General features: G+C 50.6%; 1 protein-coding gene across 2 annotated transcripts in view; it reads left to right on the forward strand.

Annotated features, from left to right (window-relative positions):
* Positions 1-4,866: 4,866 nt before the first annotated feature.
* Positions 4,867-23,247, forward strand: part of prkd2 (protein kinase D2) — an 83,102-nt gene continuing 64,721 nt past the window's right edge. Inside the window, exon 1 of one of the 2 annotated variants that reach the window (XM_038786068.1) lies at positions 4,867-4,956. In XM_038786068.1, the coding sequence (XP_038641996.1) occupies positions 4,915-4,956 (42 nt within the window). In that variant the 5' untranslated portion in view covers positions 4,867-4,914. Of the gene's footprint in view, positions 4,957-16,779; positions 17,205-23,247 lie in introns of those variants that run through there. The other variant, XM_038786067.1, reaches the window with a different exon arrangement.

Raw genomic sequence — 23,247 nt, forward strand, 5'->3', positions numbered from 1 at the left:
TATTTTTGGTATTATAACAACAACACAATAAACAATGTACATGAAACTATAAACATAGTGCAAAAGTCATCTCCCTCCCTTACAGGTCCCACCTTTATTAACCCCCCACTCTAAGCTAAACTAACCCCCCCCCCACCCCGTTCTGCTGACGATTAATTTTCCACGAAGAAGTCAACGAACGGTTGCCACCTCCGGGTGAACCCTAACATTGACCCTCTCAAGGCGAACTTGATTTTCTCCAAACATAGAAAGCTAGCCATGTCCGATAGCCAGGTCTCCGACTTCGGGGGCTTTGAGTCCCTCCAAGCTAATAGTATCCGTCTCCGGGCTACCAGGGAAGCAAAGGCCAGAATGTCTGCCTCTTTCTCCTCCTGGATTCCCGGGTCTTCCGACACCCTGAAAATCCGGAACCTCCCCATCCATACTTCCCGGGGCAAACCGGTGATTATTACAGATTGGGGACCAGACCGATGCTCCCTCTGCTCCCACATGTCTCCTCCATTGCCCCCAGACTCTCAGAGCCACCCCCACCACGGGGCTGGGAGTACCGTGCCGGCGGGAACGGCAGAGGCACAGTTACCAACGCCCCAGTCTGGTGCCCTTGCATGAAGCCGCCTCCATACGCTCCCATGCCGACCCTTCCCCCACCACCCCACTTCCTGACCATGGCTATATTCGTCGCCCAATTATAGTTACTAAAATTTGGCAGCGCCAGCCCGCCCTCTCCCCGACTCCGCTCAAGCATTACCTTACTTACTCACGTCCATACAAAGCCAGCGATCACTTTGTTGACCCGTTTAAAAAAGGACCGCGGAATAAAGATGGGGAGACATTGAAACACGAACAGGAATCTCGGGAGGACCGACATCTTCACCTTCTGCCTAATGACAACGGGAGCGCGTCCCATCTCCGAAAATCGCCCTTCATTTGGTCTACGAGTCGGGCCAGATTTAATTTATACAGCCGGTCCCATTCCCGCGCCACTTGAATGCCTAGCTACCTAAAGCTTCCCCCGACTAATCTAAACGGCAGCTCCCCCAATCGCCTCTCCTGTCCCCTCACCTGGACCACAAACATCTAACTTTCCCCCATATTTAGCTTATACCCCGAAAACCGGCCAAATTCCCCTGGAATCCTCATGATTTCTTCCATCCCCCCTAATGGGTCCGATACATACAGAAGCAAGTTGTCTGCATAGAGCGAGACTCTGTGCTCTAGACCCCCGGACCAGCCCATTCCAGCCCCTTGAAGCTCTCAGAGCAATTGCCAATGGTTCTATATCCGGCGCGAACAACAGTGGGGAGAGGGAGCATCCCTGTCTCGTCTCCCGGTGTAGCCTAAAATAGTCTGATGTTGTCCTATTCGTCCGTACACTTGCCACAGGAGCCTGATACAGCAACCTGACCCAGTCAATAAAGCCCCGCCCAAATCCAAACCGTTCCAATACCCCCCACAGATAATCCCATTCTACCTGATCAAAAGCCTTTTCTGCATCCATTGCGATCACTACCTCCACCTCCCTACCTTCCGGGGGCATCATGATCACATTTAACAGCCTTCTTACATTGGCCACCAACTGCCTAACCTTAACAAACCCTGTCCGGTCCTCCCCAATAACCACCGGACCACAATCCTCAATTCTGGAGGACAAAATTTTGGCCAGCAGTTTGGCGTCCACATTCAACAGGGATATCGGCCTGTAGGACCCACACAGCTCCGGGCTCTTGTCCCGCTTCAGAATCAGCGAAATCGTGGCCTGTGACATCGTCGGGGACAGCACCCCTCTTTCCCTCGCCTCATTGGACATCTTCATCAACACCGGCCCCAATATCCCAGAGAACTTTTTATAAAACTCCACTGGGTACCCGTCTGCCCCTGGGGCTTTACCCGCCTGCATGGCCTTCAGACCCTCCACTATCTTTTCCAACTCGATCAGGGCCCCCAGCCCTTCTACCAGCTCCCCGTCCACCTTTGGGAATTTCAGCCCCCCCCCCCCCCCCCCCCCCCCCCCCCCCCCGCAAGAAGTGCCTCATCCCTTCCGGCCCCGTAGGGGGTTCCGACCCATACAGCCTACTGTAGAAATCCCTAAACGCCTTATTCACCCCTGCTGAATCTTCAACCAGGTTCCCATCTCCGTCATTTACTTCCCCTATCTCCCTGGCTGCCTCCCTCTTTCTAAGCTGCTGTGCTAGCATTCTGCTGGCCTTCCCTCCATACTCATAGATCGCCCCCCTCGCCTTTCTCAGCTGCTCCACCACCCTCCCTGTGGTTAACAAGCCGAACTCCGCCTGTAGCCTCCGCCGTTCCCTTAAAAGGGAACTCTGGGGTCTCCGCATACCTCCTATCCACCTGTAGAATCTCCTTCACCAGTTTGTCCATCTCTGCCCTGTCCACCTTCTCCATATTGGCCTGGATCCGTATGCTTTCCTGACTACCTTGTCCACGTGTTGCCACCTTCAAAGATCTGTGGACCTGCACGCCCAGATCTCTCTGACTTTCTATATTCCTAAGAGTTTTGTCATTTGCAGTATATTTCCCCTCTATGTTAGACCTACCAAAATGGATTACCTCACATTTGTCAGGATTAAACTCCATTTGCCATTTCTCTGCCCAAGTCTCCAACCTATCTAATGTCCAGAAGAAGTGGATGCATCGGTGACCAAAAGCTTGGTTAGAGAGGGTGGTTTTAGGAGCCTCTTAAAGGAGGAGAGGGATGTAGCGAGGGATTTGGAACAGAATTGTCGAGCTTTGGGGCCAAAGAGGCTGAAGGAATGATCTCCAAAGATGGAGCATTATTTTTAAAAATACATTTAAAGTACACAAGGCACAGTGGTTAGCACTGCTGCCTCACGCTGCCGAGGACACGGGTTCTATCCCGGCTCTGGGTCACTGTCCGTGTGGAGTTTGCACATTCTCCCCGTGTCTGCGTGGGTTTCACCCCCACAACCAAAGATGTGCAGGGTAGGTGGATTGGCCACGCTAAATTTTTTTAAATTTAAAAAATAAATAAATCTAGAGTACCCAATTATTTTTTCCAATTAAGGGGCAATTTACCGTGGCCAATCCACCCAACCTGCACATCTTTGGGTTGTGGGGGCAAAAACCACCCAGACACAGGGAGAATGTGCAAACTCCACACGGACAGTGACCCAGGGCCCGGATCGAACCCTGCCGCCCTTTGGCCATGCTAAATTGCCCCTTAATTGGAAAAAACTGAATTGGGTACTCTATATTTAATTATTTTTAAAATTCGTCTATTTTCCAATTAAGGGGCAATTTAGCGTGGCCAATCCACCTATCCTGCACATGCATTTCCCAACCTACAGCCCACAAGACCAGCTGTGAAGTCGCAGATGCCCTATTTGCCCAGGCAGCTGAATATATAAACTTTGACTTGGACCAAGCCTAACAAGATGTCCGGGCAGCAGGATTCTCCGTCATCTTCCGGATGCACCAGGTCCAGAGGATAACAGATGACACGCATGTCGCTCTCCGTGCACCGGGGTCATCAGGGAGTGTCCTTCATCAACAGGAAGGGGTACCACTCCATGAATTTTCAACTTGTGTGCACGGCCACCACCTCCGGATCATGCACGTGTGTGCATGCTTCCCCGGGAGTGTGCATGGCAGGGCGGCACAGTGGCACTGTGGTTTGCACTGCTGTCTCACAGCTCCAGGGACCCGGGTTCAATTCTGGCCTCGGGTGACTGTCTGTGCGGAGTCTGCACGTTCTCCCCCGTGTCTGCGTGGGTTTCCTCCGGGTGCTCCGGTTTCCTCCCGCAGTCCAACAGATGTGCAGGTTAGGTGGATTGACCATGCTAAATTGCCCTTTAGTGTCCAAAAGGTTAGGTGAGGTTAGTGGGAAGGTGTGGGCTTAAGTAGGGTGCTCTTTCCAAGGGCTGGTGCTTTCTCGATGGGCTGAATGGCCTCCTTCTGCACTGTAAATTCTGTGATATTTGGGTTTTGGGGGGTGAGACCCATGCACCACCGTGCTGTCCTCCTTCTCTACCTTATAAGATATAGACTATAGGAGCAGAAGTAGGCCATTTGGCCTATAAGTCTGCTCCACTATTCGATCATGGCTGATCCCATCCTGGCCTTAACTCCACCCTCCTGCCCGTTCTCCATAACCCTTCAACCCATTACCAATTAAACATCTGCCTACCTCCTCCTTAAATTTACTCACTGTCCCAGCATCCTCCACGCAAGCGTCAAGGCCCGGCAGCCGAGTTTCTCGAAACGCCGCTCCTAGCCCCTTGGGGGGGGGGGGTAGAATAGGGTGCGAGGAGCGGCCTCCAACACCGTCGTGAAACTCGGCCGAGTTCACGATGGCTTTCCCGATGCCACGCGGCATCGGAGAATCGCGCCCCTCATCTCTGGAATCTACCTAGTGAACCTCCTCTGAACTGCCTCCAATGTTACTACATCTTTCCTCAAATAAGGGACCAAAACTGTGCGCAATACTCCAGGTGTGATCTCACCAATGCCTTGTACAATTGCAACAACACTTCCTCAGCTGTATACTCTTTAACCTTGTTCCTCGCTTGAGGTGTGGTGACCCTCAAGTTGGCTCACCACCAATCAGCACTCCCCCCCCCCCCCCCCCAAGCAGTAAATGGTCATCTGGGACTGTGGCGACTTAACTCTTATTCAGTATCTATTGACAGCACCATGTCAGCCAACAAATTGGGATAACATACAGTGTGTCACAGAGTTTCAAATACTTAACTGGCACTGATGGGAAGGTGGAGACGTGCAATCCAGATTAACCTGTATTATCCCTCCATGGGCCGCTGAAGGATTTGTTTATTAATGAAAGGATTTACATTTCTAACGTGTCCCATACAAAGCCCTCTATAGCATACGACAGCCAATGGAATTGTTTGAAATGCCGTCACGGTTATAGTCTGGGAAATGCAACCTCCAAATGAGCAAAGTCCCCAAAACAGCCTTGAGGTACGTGACCAGATAGTTAATTTTCAGTGATAAGTTTAAATGACTAAGGGGTGTTCTAACCAAAGTATTTGAGAACTAAAGGAGTTTGTTGGGCAGAAATAAATAAACTATTCTCTCTGGAGGAGGGGCATAAGGGGCAGCAGGGTAGCATGGTGGTTAGCGTAAATGTTTCACAGCTCCAGGGTCCCAGGTTCGATTCCGGCTGGGTCACTGTCTGTGCGGAGTCTGCACGTCCTCCCCCTGTGTGCGTGGGTTTCCTCCGGGTGCTCCGGTTTCCTCCCACAGTCCAAAGATGTGCGGGTTAGGTGGATTGGCCATGCTAAATTGCCCGTAGTGTCCTAATAAAAGTAAGGTTAAGGGGGGGGTTGTTGGGTTACGGGTATAGGGTGGATACGTGGGTTTGAGTAGGGTGATCATTGCTCGGCACAACATCGAGGGCTGAAGGGCCTGTTCTGTGCTGTACTGTTCTATGTTCTATAACCTTAAAATTAGCAGCACTACTTCATAAAAAGAGAAAGAGAAATCTGGAACTCTATTGACCAAGGTTGAAATTTTCAAAAATTGAAATTGATTATTTTTTGGGTCAGGTGTGGATATTAAGGGTCATGTGACCAACTCAGGCCGATGGACTTCATATTGAATTGCAGGAAAAGATTGATTGGTTGAGGAGCTTAGTCCCATACTAGGATCAACCTGTCCATAAACATTCACTCCCTCCACCACTGACGCACAGCGACAGCCGTGTGTACCGTCTACAAGATCCACTGCAGCAACTCACCAAGGCTCCTTCGCCAGCACCTTCCAAACCCACGACCTCTACCATCTTGAATGACAAGGGCACGGGATACATGGGGAACCCCACCACCTGGAGGTTCCCGTCCAAGTCACTCACCATCCTGACTTGGAAATATATCAGCCGTTCCTTCACTGTCGCTGGGTCAAAATTTAGGGGCAGCACGGTAGCACAAGTGGCTAGCACTGTGGCTTCACAGCACCAGGGTCCCAGGTTCGATTCCCCGCTGGGTCACTGCCTGCGGAGTCTGCACGTTTTCCCCGTGTCTGCGTGGGTTTCCTCCGGGTGCTCCGGTTTCCTCCCACAGTCCAAAGACGTGCAGGTTAGGTGGATTGGCCATGGATAAATTGCCTTTAGTGACGAAAAAAGTTAGGAGGGGTTACTGGGTTACGGGGATAGGGTGGAGGCGTAGGCTTAAGTGGGGTGCTCTTTCCAAGGGCCGGTGCAGACTCGATGGGCCGAATGGCCTCCTTCTGCACTGTAAATTGTATGGTTTGTACAATTCTATGGGCCACCATTTGTTGCCCATCCCTAATTGCCCTTGAACTGAGTGTCTTGCTCGGCCATTTCAGAGGGGGGCAGTAAAGAGTCAAACACATCGTTGTGGGCCTGGAGTCACATGTAGGCCAGACCGGGTAAGGACGGCAGATTTCCTTCCCTAAAGGGGGACATTAGTGAACCAGATGTTTTTTTAAATATAAATTTCGAGTGCCCAATTCATTTTTTCCAATTAAGGGGCAATTTAGCGTGCTCAATCCACCTAGCCTGCACATCTTTTGGGTTGTGGGGGCGAAACCCACGCAGACACGGGGGAGAATGTGCAAACTCCACACGGACAGTGACCCCGAGCCGGGATCGATCCTGGGGCCTCGGCGCCGTGAGGCAGCAGTGCTAACCCACGTCGCCACCGTGCTGCTCCACAACAATCGATGATGGTTGTCACGGTCGCCGCGACTGAGGTCAGCTGTCAATCCCAGATTTTATTCATTGAATTTGAAATTCCGCCAGCCACCCTGATGGGATTTGAACTTGTGTCCCCGCATCATCAGTCTAGACCTCTGGATCGCTAGGTTAGCACTGTGCCACCCAAGGTCATTTCTGTATAACAGGAAAAGCAGGAGGCTAATACCAGCCCATGGGTAACCCCAGTGCCCAGAAAAACATCAGTAAACCTCCCGTGGGAGTACAATCAGACACAATCTGGCACTGAGACGCATGTTAGGCTGGGTGACCAAATACCCGGCCAGGTCAGGTAGGTTTTAAGGAGTGTGTTAGAGGGGGGCAGGCTGAGGGAGGGAATTCTAGAGTTTGCAGCCCAGACAGCTAAAGCCACGACCCCCAATGCTGGAGCGTTTAAAATCGGGGTTACCCAAGAGGCCAGGATTAGAGGAGCGCAGAAATCTCGGGGGGGGGGGGGGGGAGGGGGTTAAGGGATTAGAGGTTACGGAGTGCAGGGACACGAAGGGATTCGAAAACAAGGATGAGAATTTTCAAATTGAGGCGCTGCTGATCCGGGAACCCAGGCATTATTATTACCAGATCTTTTTCCATTGCATCACATTCCATTTGCCCGACTTCATTTCCCAGAACTAGCTCCAGCTTTATTTCCTTGCTCGCTGGGCTAGAATCATACTGATTAAGGAAGTTTTCCAGTCTTAGGAATTCACCCGCACTTGCCCATCAATCTCTCTTCCCAGCCTATATTAGGGTCATCGAAGCCTCATACTGTTACTGCTCTGGTGTTTCAACATTCTTTTGAAATTTTCTGACTGATTTGCTCCTTTGTCATCTCCTCGCCGGCAATTTAGCAGCTCCTTCCCCATTGCTTAACTCTAGATTCAGTCTTTGAGCCCTCTAGTTATATCATACAAATAAGGACCAGGAATAGGCCATCGATCCCATCGGCTGTGGAGGAAAGGGTTAAGATTGACAGCCTACGGGCAGCACGGTGGCCTAGTGGTCAGCACAACCGCCTCACGGCGCTGAGGTCCCAGGTTCGATCCCGGCTCTGGGTCACTGTCCGTGTGGAGTTTGCACATTCTCCCCGTGTCTGCGTGGGTTTCGCCCCCCCAACCCAAAAATGTGCAGAGTAGGTGGATTGGCCAGGCTAAATTGCCCCTTAATTGGAAAAAATAATTGGGAATCTAAATTTATAAAAAAAAAAGATTGACAGCCTACATGAGGCTGGTGTAATAATGGTGTCAGGTTAATGATCTAGATGTGAATGTGGGGGGAGGGGGAGGGGGGGGGGGGGGGGGCTGGTCAGCCAGGCAGAACAGTGGCAAATGGAATTTAAAGTAACTTCATTGCCATGTTAACGTAAGCCTACTTGTGACAATAAAGATTATTATTTTTTTTTTTATATATAATTTTTATTGGAATTTTTTACAGAAAATATAAAACATAACGACAAACAATGAACTGCAACAAAATAACCCATAATAACTGTGACACCCCCAGACCGTATCGGCGCATGTATCACATCCCCCCACCCCCCCAACCCTAATGAACAACAAAAGAACTTTAAAAATATTAAAATTAAATAAACAAACATAGTCATTGTCGGCCCCCCCCTTTTCCCTCCCCTTTTCCCTCCCCGGGTTGCTGCTGCTGCTGTCCCCGTACCCTATCGTTGAGCCAGAAAGTCGAGAAAAGGCTGCCACCGCCTAAAGAACCCTTGTACCGACCCTATCAGGGCGAATTTGACCTTCTCTAGCTTAATGAAACCCGCCATGTCATTGATCCAGGTCTCCTAAAGATTATTATTAACCCTGAAAAGCGTGAGGTGATGCATTTCGGGAGGACTAACAAGGGAAGGGAATTCACAATGAATGTTAGGACACAAGGAAGTACAGAGGGACCCGTGGGGCCAATGTCCACAGATCCCTGACGGAGCAGGACAGATAAGAAGGTGAAAGGGATACTTGCCTTTATTCGCTGAGGCATAGAGTGTAAGAGTAGGGAGGTTATGATGGAGCTGTATAAACACTGGTTAGTACTGGAGCACTGTGTGCAGTTCTGGTCAGCACACTATAGGAAGGATGTGATTGCAGTAGAGGGGGTGCAGAGGAGATTCACCGGGATGTTGCCCGGGGCTGGAGAGTTTCAGCTATGAAGAGAGGCTGGTTAGGCCGGGGTTGTTTTCCTTGGAGCTGAGAAGGTTGAGGGGGGGCCTGATTGAGGTGCACAAAATCATGAGGGACACAAATAGGGTGGAAAATAAGAAACCTTCCCCCTTAGTCGAGGAGTCTGATGTGACCATCAATTCACTCGTAGGTGGATTGGCTGTGCTAAATTGCCCCTTAATTGGAAAAAATGAATTGGGTACTCTAAATTTTAAGAAAAAAAGAGAATAGATAGGTGCTTGGTGGTCGGAATGTGACCTCTAGGTTGCGGTATTCCCATCAACAGTGGGAACAATTACAACGGTGACTTCATTTCAAAAGAACTTACTCGGCTGTGAAGCTTTTGGGATGTTTAAAACTTAGAGTATCCAATTAATTTTTTCCAATTAAGGGGCAATTTAGCGTGGCCAATCCACCTACCCTGCACATCTTTGGGTTGTGGGGGGCGATACCAGCGCAGACACGGGGAGAATGTGCAAACTCCACACGGACAGTGACCCAGTGCACAGAACATCCAACCTATGGGAACAACTGTTGATTCTGCTTGCGACTGGCACTAGCAAAAGCAGCAAGTGGCTGGCTCACAAAAAGATCGATCGACAGGCCCTGCATTAAGGTGGTAGCCAGGGCCGCCGACAACAGCTGTGGACAATCAGCCATGAAGCAAGGCGACTCTTTGCTCCGCAACATCCAGTTTAAAATCAACTATCTTTTTAAAAAATAAATTTAGAGTACCCAATTAATTTTTTTCCAATCAAGGGGCAATTTAGCGTGGCCAATCCACCTAACCTGCACATCTTTGGGTTGTGGGGGCGAAACCCACGCAGACACGGGGAGAATGTGCAAACTCCCCACGGACAGTGACCCAAAGCCGGGATCGAACCTGGGCCCTCAGCGCCGTAAAATCAACTATCTTAACAAGCAGCATTGGAAAAATGCGTTAGCAGAAACGTGATGGATTATATGCCTTTGGAAGAGGGCAAGAAGGAGGGGGAGGAAGAGCAAAGGTGAAGATCCAGGATGGGGTAAAGAGCTGGACAGATTAAATGACAAAGGTGTCATCAGAAGAAAAGGAATAGGGACTGGTAACGGTTGTGGTAAGGAAACAAAGTATTTGTTCAGCATGAGTGTTAATGGCAGAATCATAGAATCCCAACAGTGCAGAAGGAGGCCATTCGGCCCATCTGCACCTCCTACTCTGCCGACCCATTCCCCCTAACCCCACCCAACCTTTGAACACTAAGGGGCAATTTAGCACGGCTAATCCACCACACCGGAACTCGGAAAGCAAACATTTTACAAACATGATTCAGATCAGCCTATGGCAAAAAGAAACATTGTGTATATCGACACCATTACCCCGGCTGGAATAGACACATTTCGACTATTTCCCCACCCCACCCCCTCATCAATCACTTCTGGAGGCCACATTGCTATAAAAGACAGATTGGCTTCATTCACATAATTTGCGTTGTGCCACTAATATCACTCACTGTACTTCTCTGGGATATCATTTCTATTTAATTGTGAGATGTTTGCTGCTGAGTTCTGTTCGCCACAGTCCCCAGCTATTCTCATTAAATAGACTCTGTAGACTGTTTGACGTTATATGCTATATATAAAACTGAAAAATACTTAGGACAGGATTTTCTGGACCTTCCCGTCAGTGGGATCTTCCAGTCCCACTGGAGGTGACCCCCCTGATGCGGGTTCGCTGGCGGCGGGACGGGCGAGGCCACGCAAAACGCTGCAGACACGGGCGGGACTGGAATATTCTGCTGGCGACCAATGGCGATCCGCCTCCAGTACCGGAGTCAATACTCAGGGCGCGATTCTCTGCAAATGCGGAGAGTCGTGAAGGCTGCCGTGAAACGGGCCGTGTTTCCCGGCAGCCTCCGCGCCCCCTTCCGGGACCCGATTCTGCTCCCCGGTCGGGGCTAGCAGCGGGGCCCCGTGAACCTCGGCATCGCAGGCTTAGCAAAATTCGCTAAGCCCGCGCGCCAAAGTTAACGACGGCTGACGCGCACGATGTCGTCAGCCGCGCATGCGCGGATTGGACGTCTCCAACCCGCGCATGCGCGGATGACGTCATCACGCATATGCGTTAAACCCGCGCATGCGCGGGCCGGTATGCCCCTCAGCCGCCCCGCAGAATGATCCAGCGGGGCGGTGGAGGAACAAAGAGTGCGCGGGGTTCGGACCCGCTGCCCGCGATCGGTGCCCACCATGGGGGGCGGAGAATCGCGCCCTCATCAGTTTGCCAAATTTGCGACAGGCTATTTTCTTAATTGGAGCTATTTTTACCTGTTCTTGGAGAGAACTGAGTATGGAAGATGAATGTAAGAGGTTTCAAGGTGGGGCAATAATAAACATTGGAAGTTGAAAGGTGCAGTGCCAACCAATGTGCATGTGTAGTTAATGCAGATGGGTAAACACCTGCCCTCCATGCCTGCTGGCAACTTGCCCAGTCTATGTGCTTTGCAGGAGCACACACTGTTCCTATCTAGACCACCTGGCCAAATATTCCTTTGAAGTGTTTCTAACAACCCCGGATGCCCTTAATTGGTAATACCCTTTCTGGTTTCTTTTTCACATCCGCTAAGATTTCTTATTTCACTTACCAAAGGTGCTGCTTAGTGGAATGGAAGACTCCTCCAGCATTTCATACAATCTTGGTATGATATGGCACAGAGGGAGGCCATTCAGCCCATCATGCTTGTGGCAGCTCTTCAATAGGGCGATCCAATTAGTCCCCTACACTTTGCCTGTAAGCCCTGTCATATATTTTTTCCATTCAATCACCTATCCAATTCTCGCTTCAATATCGCGATTCGATCTTCTTCCCCCACTTTATTTACTTTTCCTCGATTTGTAAACGCAGTGTGCCCTGCGGTGCTTACATTGTCTGGGGGGTAGTAAGAGGCTTGAGGGGCTGAATGGCCTCCTCCTGCTCCTAATTTCCGCTCTCAGATTAACGAGGGAGTCAAAGGTCATTGGGGGGGAAGGCGGAATATGGAGTTGAGGCCATAATCATATCGTGCATGATCTTGTTGGATGGTGGAGCAGACTCGAGGGGCCAAATGGCCCACTCTTGCTCCTAATTTGTGTGTTCCTAGAAAGATTATGTGGGTTCAATTTGTCCAACATTTCATGATTTGAAACATCTCTATCTTCGTCATAGTCATAGTCATCCCCACTTAGTCATAGAATCGTAGAATCCCTACAGTGTAGAAGGAGGCCATTCGGCCTATCAAGCCTGGACCGATCCTCTGAAAGAGCACCCTAAACTAGGCCCACTCCCCCGCTCTGTCTCTGGAGCCCCAATTAGCCTTTGGATCTTTAGACACTAAGGGGCAATTTAGCATGGCCAATCCATTTAACCTGCATGTCTTTGGACTGTGGGAGGAAACCGGAGCACCCGGAGGAAACCCACGCAGACACGGGGAGAACGTGAGAGCTCCACACAGACAGTGACCCGAGGCCGGAATTGAACCCGGGTCCCTGGCGCTGTGAGGCAGCGGTGCCAACCACTGTGCTAACCACGCTGCCCCTAAGTTACCAGTAGAATTCCCCTGTACTTTTTCAAAATAATGCCATTGGATCTTTAACTTCTACCTTAGAAGGCAAAGGGGGATCTCAGTTTAACATCTTCTCTGAGAGATGCACCAGCGCTCCCTCGATAGTGCACTCTAATGTCAGCCTGGATTTTGTTCCCAAGGCCCCGGAGTGGGACTTGAACCAGCGACTATGATAACTTGGCCAATTCTACTTCCTTTAACACATTATCTGAGCATTAATCAGAGGTGGCACAGTGGTTGGTACCGCTGCCTCACCGCAGCAGTGACCCGAGTTCGATTCCAGCCTCGGGTCACTGTCTGTCTGTGCGGAGTCTGCACGTTCTCCCCCGTGTCTGCGTGGGTTTCCTCCGGGTGCTCCGGTTTCCTCCCACAGTCCAAAGATGTGCAGGTTAGGTGGGGTCACGGGGAGAAGATGGAGTGGGGGGGGGGGGTCAGTGGGCCGAGGGCCGGTGCAGACCCGATGGGCCAAATGGTCACCTCATGTATTGTAGGAATTCTATGTTTCTGTCATATTACTACTTGTGGGATCGTGCTGTGCACACATTGGCTGCCCTGTTCCCTGCATTAAAACAGAAACCAGACTTCAAGAGTATCTGATTGGCTCTGAGGCCCCATAGGGCAGCCTGAGGCCAAGAAAGGTGCTATTTAAATGCAGGTCTTTTATGTTTAATATAGGCAGTCCCAAGGGATCGAGGATGGTTTGCTTCAGTTTCAGTTTGATGGGTTCTGAGATGGCTGATATGTTCAATGAGGCAGATTCTGCGGACTCTGCCACAGGCAGGCAACAGGAGGGAGATGGGTTTTTTTTGGAGGTTTGTTCTCTCCCTCGTCCCCGACACCCCCCCGCCTCGGCGGGAATGTTTGACCTCTTCCGGACTGCATTGAGGACCTCCCTAAAGTTTTCCCCACTGTGCCCCCTGTGAGTCTCCTGCAGCAGGTGAGGTCCGAGTCGAGTGGTTGCTTCAGGAGTCAGGTGTCAGCCCAACAAACAACATTTCGTACACTCCCTACAGTGCAGAAGGAGGCCATTCGGCCCATTGATGCTGCAGCCACCCTCTGAAAGAGCACCCCACTTATGCCTATGCCCCCCCCCCCACCCTAACCCCGTAACCCCACCTAACCTTTTGGACACTAAAGGACAATTCATCACGGCCAATCCACCTAACCTGCACATATTTGGAATGTGGGAGGAAGCCGGAGCACCCGGAGGAAACCCACGCAGACACGGGGAGGAGTGCAAACTCCACACAGACAGTCACCCGAGGCCGGAATCGAACCCCGGTCCCTGACGCTGTGAGGCAGCAGTGCTAACCATAAGGACATAAGAACTAGGAGCAGGAGTCGGCCATCTGGCCCCTCGAGCCTGCGCCACCATCCAATCAGATCACAGCTGACCTTTTTGTGGACTCAGCTCCACTTACCCGCCCGCTCACCCTAACCCTGAATTCCTTTACCGCTCAAAACTCTATCTATCTTTGCCTTAAAAACATTTAACGAGGGACCCTCAACTGCTTCACTGGGCAGGGAATTCCTCAAATTCCCCACCCTTTGGGTGAAGAAGTTCCTCCTCAACTCAGTCCTAAATCTGATCCCCGGTATTTGGAGGCTATGCCCCCTAGTTCTAGTGTCAAAACCATTATGTCGCCCACAGATGATTATCATGTGAAAGATTCCTAACTCCGTTTCCAAACACACGCTTTCAGATCGTCTCTCATAATTCTGCTTTTCCTGAGCGGTTTCCTGCCCAGTGGAGCTGGTTTTCAGTGATTAGCATCACAGTGCTGAACTTGTTGACTTAGAAGAGGACTCACAGCTCATCTGAACTTTCATAAGGCATGAAAACATGCATAGCATCCATGACACATAGAAAATAGGGCAGGAGGAGGCCATTCGGCCCTTCAAGCCCGCTCCGCCATACATTATGATCATGGCTGATCATCCAGCTCAATAGCCTAATCCTGCTTCCACCCCCCCCACCAAATACCCTTTGATCCCCTTCGCTCTAAGTGCTGTATCTTGAAAACATGCAATGTTTTGGCTTCAACTACTTCCCGTGGCAACAAATTTAGGGCAGCATGGGAGCACAGTGGTTAGCACAATTGCTTCACAGCTCTAGGGTCCCAGGTTCGATTCCCCGCTGGGTCAATGTCTGTGCGGAGTCTGCACGTTCTCCCCGTGTCTGCGTGGGTTTCCTCCGGGTGCTCCGGTTTCCTCCCACAGTCCCAAGATGTGCAGGTTAGGTGGATTGGCCGTGATAAATTGCCCTGAGTGATCAAAAAATGTTAAGTGGGGGTTACTGGGTTACGAGGATAGGGTAGATACGTGGACTTCAGTGGGGTGCTCTTTGTAAGGGCCGGTGCAGGTTTGATGGGCCGAATGGCCTCCTTCTGCACTGTAAATTCTATGATTCAATGAATTCCACAGGCCGACCACTCTCTGGGTGAAGAAATTGCTCATCATCCCTGTCCTAAATAGTCTACTCCGTATCCTCAGACTGTGACCCCTGGTTCTGGACTCCCCCACCGGGAACATCCTTCCTGCATTTACCCTGTCCAGTCCTGTTAGATGTTTATAGGTTTCTATGAGAACCCCCATCATTCTTCTGAACTCCAGTGAATACAATCCTTTTTGAAATAAACTTAGAGTACCCAATTATTTATTTTTCCCATTAAGGGACAATTTAGCGTGGTCAATCCCCCTTGTGGGCACAGTGAACAGTGCTTTACTGCGCCAGGGTCCTAGGTTTGATTCCCGGCTTGGGTGACTGTGCGGAGTCTGCATGTTCTCCTCGTGTCTGCGTGGGTTTCCTGTGGGCGCTCCGGTTTCTTCCCACAAGTCCCGTAAGACGTGCTTGTTAGGTGAATTGGACATTCTGAATTCTCCCTCTGTGTACCCGAACAGGCGCCGGAATGTGGCGACGAGGGGATTTTCACAGTAACCGCATTGCAGTGTTAATGTAAGCCTACTTGTGACAATAAAGATTATTTTTTTATTGCCCTGTATATCTTTGGGTTGTGGGGGTGAGACCCACGCAGACACGGGGAGAATGGGCAAACTCCACACGGACAGTGACCCAGAGCCGGGATTGAACCTGGGACCTCAGTGCCGTGAGGTGGTTGTGCTAACCACTGCGCCACTGTGCCGCCCAATTGAAAACAATCCTAGCTGATTCAATCCCCCCTCATACGTCAGTCCCGCCACCCCAGGAATCGGTCTGGTAAACCTTCGCTGCACTCCCTCCGTAGCAAGAACACCCTTCTTGTCAGAGAGATCTGGGTGTACAGGTCCACAGGTCACTGAAAGGGGCAACATAGGTGGAGAAGGTAGTCAAGCAGGCAGACGGCATGCTTGCCTTCATTGGCCGGGGCATTGAGTAGAAAAATTGGCAAGTCATGTTGCAGCTGTATAGAACCTTAGTTAGGCCACACTTGGAGTATAGTGTTCAATTCTGGTCGCCACACTACCAGAAGGATGTGGAGGCTTTAGAGAGGGGGCAGAAGAGATTTACCAGGATGTTGCCTGGTATGGAGGGCATTAGCTATGAAGAGAGGTTGAATAAACTTGGTTTGTTCTCACTGGAACGACGGAGGTTGATAGAGGTCTACAAAATTATGAGGGGAATAGACAGAGTGGATACTGAGAGGCTTTTTCCCAGGGCAGAGGGGTCAATTACTAGGGGGCTTAGGTTTAAGGTGCGAGGGGCAAGGTTTAGAGGAGATGTACGAGGCAAGTTTTTTACACAGAGGGTAGTGGGTGCCTGGAACTCGCTGCCGGAGGAGGCGATGGAAGAAGGGACGATAGTGACGTTTAAGGGGCATCTTGACAAATACATGGATAGGATGGGAATAGAGGGATATGGACCCCGGAAGTGCAGAAAATTTTAGTTTAGACGGGCAGCATGGTTGGCACGGGCTTGGCGGGCCGAAGGGCCTGTCCCTGTGCTGTAGTTTTCTTTGTTTTAAAACTGATGACGGAAAGCGGTCTGTTTAGCTGATTTGCTCACCAGATCAACACTCTGAAAAGGGTTTGCCCTGATATGAAAAAAAAGGATGCAATAATCTCAGGGTGGAGGAGGAAGGTGGGGTTTGCTCCAAGATTGGGAAAGAAGTCAGCTCAATAAATGGACAAGAGCAGAAATCCCCACTGAGAGTGTGAGAACCAAGGATTGGTCCTCTGTACCAGCCCTCATGTGCTGCTGGAGACAGTGGACCCGCCTCTATGAGGACAGGGCTCCAGTTTCCTATGGGCTGGAGTCGTGTCTGTCAAACCTGGGTCCCTCCTCTCCCCGCACAATAAGCTAATAAGTTATTGTAGGAGTCAGACAGAGTTGGGTGACTGACAGGGTGTTTCCTGTTTTTGTATTTGACGCCATTTTGTTACTTTAAACTTATCAAAACAGTGTTATTTCACCCAGAGTGTGCCCCAGAGAGGCTGTTTGCAAAGGAAAGTTTGTTTGGATGTAGTTTGGGTGAAGTTTTTTTTTTGAAAAAGGGAGATCCTATCTCCCCTGTCCCACTCCCCTGACTGTCTCTGGAGGGGCTGAGGGTGATGAATTCTGTACCTTCAGCCTGTCCCCCCAGCCCTGCTCCTTGCCTGGCACAAGGGGGGAGCAGCCCCTATCCACCAGCCTGCCTGGGCACCTCCTTCATCATCCAGATCGGACTGAGCAGGGAATCGGTGCTGCTCCCAAATTATGGGGACAGCACCTTAGCGAGAGTCAAGGAGCTCGCTTGCTCCATCGTGGACCAGAAGGTAAGAGACCTACCTATCTACCTGCTTTTTGGATCAATTATTCATCCCCCCTCCCATTTGAACAATTTAGGGTAACCCACAAGGACCCAGAAAGAGGGAGAAGAAACTTGTGCAAAGTTTCGGCGTGTCGATTTCACTTTGAAATTTACAACAAAAACAGAAGGAAAAAGTTTCCTGGAACTTCTCGACAACTTTGGTTGGAGTTGTGTTGTGGAGTCTTGCTGTGCCTCTTTCAGGGAGTGGGGTGGGTGGGCTTTGGCTCTCCCCCCTGCTTTGCCCTCCTTGTGTTTGAGCGAGAGTCTGATTTGATCTGTTGGCAATTTTCAATCATTTCCTGCCACTCGGAGCGAACTATTTAATGCAATCTCTCTCTCTCTCTCTCTGTCTGTTTATGTGTTGCAAACATATTTTTAAAGCAGGTTATTCCCTGCACCCCATCTGGTGTGGTGGCATTTGACTGAATTTTACTGCCCCAGGAGAATGTGGCAGGGTTGGAGATGAACAACTTTTTATTGTAAATATAAATTTAGAGTGCCCAATCCCCCCCCCCCCCCAATTAAGGGGCAATTTAGCGTGGCCAATCCACCTACCCCTCCACATCTTTGGGTCGTGGGGGTGAGACCCACGCAGACACGGGGAGAATGTCTCCAATGAGAAATCTTTGTGACTTTAAAAAAAAAAGTTAATTTTCACTCATTCTCTCTCAACACGAGAATCGCCTGCTGGTGGGGTTTTGGGAAGGGTTTCGAGTTGAGTGGCATGTCCTTGCTCTGCCAGTTTTGAGGTGGCGAGAATCTGAGTGATAAAGAGGACGTGGGAAAGGGGTGGGGGGTGTAGATCTGAGGGCGAAGATGAATCCTTGAAACGTGGGCTGCGATGAGGTGATTATTTATCATTCACACAGACCAAGCAGGCCAGCAGCACGGTTCGATTCCCGTACCAGCCTCCCCGGACAGGCGCCGGAATGTGGCGACTAGGGGCTTTTCACAGTAACTTCACTGAAGCCTACTCGTGACAATAAGCGATTTTCATTCATTTCATTCTCACAGGCCCTGTGTACAGCTGCAGAGTCCTTCTGGAAGATGCCTCTTTTTAAAAAAAAAGATAATTAGGGCAAAATAAAAGTGGAAAGCAAATTAGATTATCTTTTAAACAATGGGACGGCACAGTGGCGCAGTGGTTAGCACTGCTGCATCACGGCGCTGAGGTCCCAGGTTCGACCCCGGCCCCGGGTCACTGTCCGTGTGGAGTTTGCACATTCTCCCCTTGTCTGCGTGGGTCTCACCCCCACAACCCAAAAAACTTGAGCAGGGTAGGTGGATTGACCATGCTAAATTGCCCCTTAATTGGAAAAAAAAATAATTGGGCACTCTAAATTTATTTTTAAAATAAGGTATAACGCTCTGCCTGTGAAAAGGCTGTGGGAGCAGATTGTATAGGGAATTCGGTAAGGAAAAAATTGGGTTGGGGGGGAAAATAGGACTAATTGGATAGCTCTTTCAAAGGTGTGGCAGACACGCGATGGGCTGAATGGCCTCTTTGTGTGATGCTGGATTCGGATAGAAATGGTTACCTCCCTCCCCCCCTCAAAACTTGTTTTTCGCTTTAAGCTATTTAAATGTAAAATTCCCCCCTCCCCCCCCCCCCCCTTATTTTTTTCTAAATTAATCGTCCTGTAAGATGCGGACCCCCTGCAGTGTTCCGACTCCCACCCGCCCCCTCTCCTCCCAACCAAACCTTTTCCTGTTACTTAAGGCTAGACAGTGAGCATTGCCAAGTTACTCAGTTATTGCCTTTTAGATGTCACCTGTCTATAACAATCCTCGGGGCTTCCCAGGCAAAGTGTTATTTTTTAGCTGGGCGGGGAAAGGGGACTGACCGTTGGTGCACAGAAAGATCCCGCAAGCAGCAAGCGACCAGCTAACGCGCCCCGCGTTGATGTCGGTTGAGGGAGGAACGTTGACCAGGACACCGAGGGAACTTTGCTCTTCTTCACTTCGTGGATTTAAAAAAAAAGGGCAGCACGGTGGCCTAGTGGTTAGCACAACCGCCTCACGGCGCTGAGGTCCCAGGTTCGATCCCGGCTCTGGGTCGCTGTCCATGTGGAGTTTGCACGTTCTCCCCGTGTCTGCGTGGGTTTCGCCCCCACAACCCAAAAATGTGCAGAGTAGGTGGATTGGCCATGCTAAATTGCCCCTTAATTGGAAAAAATAATTGGCTAATGTAAATTTATAAAAAAAAAAAAAATTTTTTTTTAAGAGTACCCAATAATTTTTTTTTTACAATCAAGGGTCAATTCAGCATGACCAATCCACCTACCCTGCACATCTTTGGATTGTGGGGGGGCGGGTGAGACCCACGTAGCCAAGGGGAGAATGTGCAAACTCCACACGGACAGTGACCCAGGGCCGGGATCGAACACGTGACCTCGGCGCCGTGAGACAGACGTGTCGGAGATCTGACTGCTGTTTAATATCTCACCTGAGATAATAATACTAATAATAAAAATAATAATCGCTTATTGTCACAAGTAGGCTTCAATGAAGTTACTGTGAAAAGCCCCTAGTCGCCACATTCCGACTCTTGTTCAGGGAGGCTGCTACGGGAATTGAACCCGCGCTGCTGGCCCTGTTCTGCATTACAAGCCAGCGATTTAGCCCACTGTGCTAAACCAGCCCCTGCAGCTGATACCCCTCCTCCCCCAATAAGAAGGAAGCTCCACGAAGCACTTCATAGCCAAATCAAACACTTTTGACGGGCAAATCATCTGTCTTGATGGTGTTGGTTCAGGGATAAGTGTTTAGCCAGGGCGTTTGGGGAGAATGGTAATCCAGGGTGTATTGTGTCCACCTGAGAGAGCTTCCGTTTAACATCCATCTCTCTTGAAAGACAGCCTCTCCTACTGAGCAACATCTTTGGGCGCTGCACGGGAGCCTTTGCCTAGATTACGTGCTGAAGGCCTCTTCGAGGGAGTTGAAACCCTAACTTTCTGTGTTTGAGGGAAGAGTGCGACTCACTGAGCCACGGCCAGCGCACGAGACCCGTCACGGGCGAACGTGCATCTGGTCTCATCCTACCTCCTCGTATATGATTTCCATTAGCGTTGGCATTAGATAATGAACGGGAGCAAAGCTTGGGGGCACCGAGACGCTTTGTGTTTCAGCGGCTCCCTGTCCTGAAGTGAATGAACTGAGATCTAATCTGGGACTCTTGGTCGGTGTTTTTGAGTCCTGAGCCTTGGTCGCTGGGGACGGCAGCGGGGCCTTTATTGATTTAAGTGTGAGGTGCGGTTATTATCCGCGGGTAACTGTGGCAACCCTGCCTTCACACTCTCTGTCTCCTGCCCTTTTCCACTTTTCGCACATAGAACATAGAACATTACAGCGCAGTACAGGCCCTTCGGCCCTCGATGTTGCGCTGTCCTGTGAAACCACTCTAAAGCCCATCTACACTATTCCCTTATCGTCCATATGCCTATCCAATGACCATTTGAATGCGTTTAGTGTTGGCGAGTCCACTACTGTTGCAGGTAGGGCATTCCACGCCCTTACTACTCTCTGAGTAAAGAACCTACCTCTGACATCTGTCCCATATCTATCTCCCCTCAATTTAAAGCTATGTCCCCTCGTGCTGGACATCACTATCCGAGGAAAAAGGCTCTCTCTGTCCACCCTATCTATCCCTCTGATCATCTTGTATGCCTCAATTAAGTCACCTCTTAACCTTCTTCTCTCTAACGAAAACAGCCTCAAGTCCCTCAGCCTTTCCTCATATGATCTTCCCTCCGTACCAGGCAACATTCTGGTAAATCTCCTCTGCACCATTTCCCATGCTTCCACGTCCTTCCTATAATGTGGGGACCAGAACTGCACGCAATACCGGGTTTCTCCGTTTCCCGATGCCGATTGGGCGGAGAATCCCCTTTTACAACTGAATCGGTGGCCTGTTTCCGGGTTGCTCCCCCCCCCCCCCCCCCCCATATCCAAATCGGCGTAATCGAGGATTACCCCGCACACCGTTGGGACAGCCTCTGGACGTTACCTGAAAGCCCTCTCCCGGATGCTCCGCCCCGGATGGGCCGCGTTCTTGACCGGGCGGTTGGCGCGTGGCCTCAGCGGCCGGGAATCCGACCTGTCGGCTGCGGAATGTGTTCCAGCACCACCACAGCCGTGCGGGTACGGTGCTGCTGGCTGGGGAGGCTTTGGCGAGGGCTGGAGGGGGTGGGGGTGGCGAGGGGGGGGGGGTGTCCGTCGGGGAGGGGGCACCATCGGTCGGGGCCGGGCGCGGCCGGCGCCATGTTGTACGGCGCAACTGCTGCAGGTCGCCACTGTGCGCATGCACGGCCACGGACCCAACAATTCTCCAGGCGTTTATATCGGGAAGGCCAAAAATATGTAATTGGCTGTAAAGCAGTGGTGGCCAAGACCTATTGCTGGCCGTTGTCCACGCGCGCGCGGAGTCGCCATATTCCACCGATTCCCGTCCGTGTAGATTTTTTTCCTGCCGGTATGGCTGAAGTGATGGCAAGAGCGAGCGAAGTGAGGGGCCTGCTGATTGCTCACAACATTGACTGTGAGACCCGTCATCTCCCTCTGTGTCCAATCATAGTGCAATATTGATTTTGTTTGTGCCATTTACAGTTGATGATCGTTCCATTAATATGCGGATGATTAAGCATTTCCTTGCCAAAGACGTGCAGTTTAGGTGGGTTGGTCACGCTAAATTGCCCCTTAGTGTCAAGGAATGTGCATGTTACGTGGTTTGGCCACGCTAAATTGCCCCTTTAACGTCCAGGAATGTGCATGTTACGTGGTTTGGCCACGCTAAATTGCCCCTTAACGTCCAGGAATGTGCAGGTTAGAACATAGAATATACAGTGCCGAAGAGGCCATTTGGCCCATCGAGTCTGCACTGACCCATTTATCCCTCACTTCCACCCTATCCCCGTACCCAATAACCCCTCCTAACCTTTTTTTGGATAGATTATCATAGAATTTACAGTGCAGAAGGAGGCCATTCGGCCCATCAAGTCTGCACCGGCTCTTGGAAAGAGCACCTTACCCAAGGTCAACACCTCCACCCTATCCCCATAACCCAGTAACCCCACCCAACACTAAGGGCAATTTTGGACACTAAGGGCAATTTAGCATGGCCAATCCACCTAACCTGCACATCTTTGTGACTGTGGGAGGAAACCGGAGCACCCGGAGGAAACCCACGCACACACGGGGAGGATGTGCAGACTCCGCACAGACAGTGACCCAAGCCGGAATCGAACCTGGGACCCTGGAGCTGTGAAGCGATTGTGCTATCCACAATGCTACCCTGCTGCCCACGGACAGTAAGGGCAATTTATCATGGCTAATCCACCTAACCTCCACGTCTTGGGACTGTGGGAGGAAACCGGAGCACCCGGAGGAAACCCACGCAGACACGGGGAGAACGTGCAGACTCCGCACAGACAGTGACCTATCGGGGAATTGAACCTGGGACCCTGGTGCTGTGAAGCTACAGTGCTGCCCTGTTAGGTTACAGGGTTATGGATATTGGGCAGAGTGGAATGCCAAATGATCTCCTTCGGCACTCTAGGTATTCAGTAGCTCGTTATGAAATATTTTGGCTGGCGCAGTGGTTATCCCTGCTGCCTCACAGCACCAAGGAGCCGGGTTCAATCCTGGCCCCGGGTCGCTGTCCGTGTGGAGCTTGTACATTCTCCCCGTGTCTGCGTGGGTCTCATCCCCCACAAACCGAAAGGATGTGCGGGGTAGGTGGATTGGCCTCGCTAAATAAACTTGCTCATTAGGGACATGTTCGATGCGAGATATTGATTCTGTAAGTGAGTCTTAACTGGATCGTACGCCCACCTCCATGTCTGGCCTACCTGTCGGGGTCAACATTGGACTTGTTTGCTCATGATTTTCCCTTTCCAATTTGGGTTGTACCAGACTTTGGGGGTAAAACAATTCAATTGTTCCCCTTCAGTGGGAAAAAAAAATTATTGGGTACGCTAAATTTATTAAAAAAATTTTTTTTTGCCGTGTGT

Source organism: Scyliorhinus canicula, chromosome 27, assembly GCF_902713615.1.
Source record: "Scyliorhinus canicula chromosome 27, sScyCan1.1, whole genome shotgun sequence".
Taxonomy (NCBI): domain Eukaryota; kingdom Metazoa; phylum Chordata; class Chondrichthyes; order Carcharhiniformes; family Scyliorhinidae; genus Scyliorhinus; species Scyliorhinus canicula.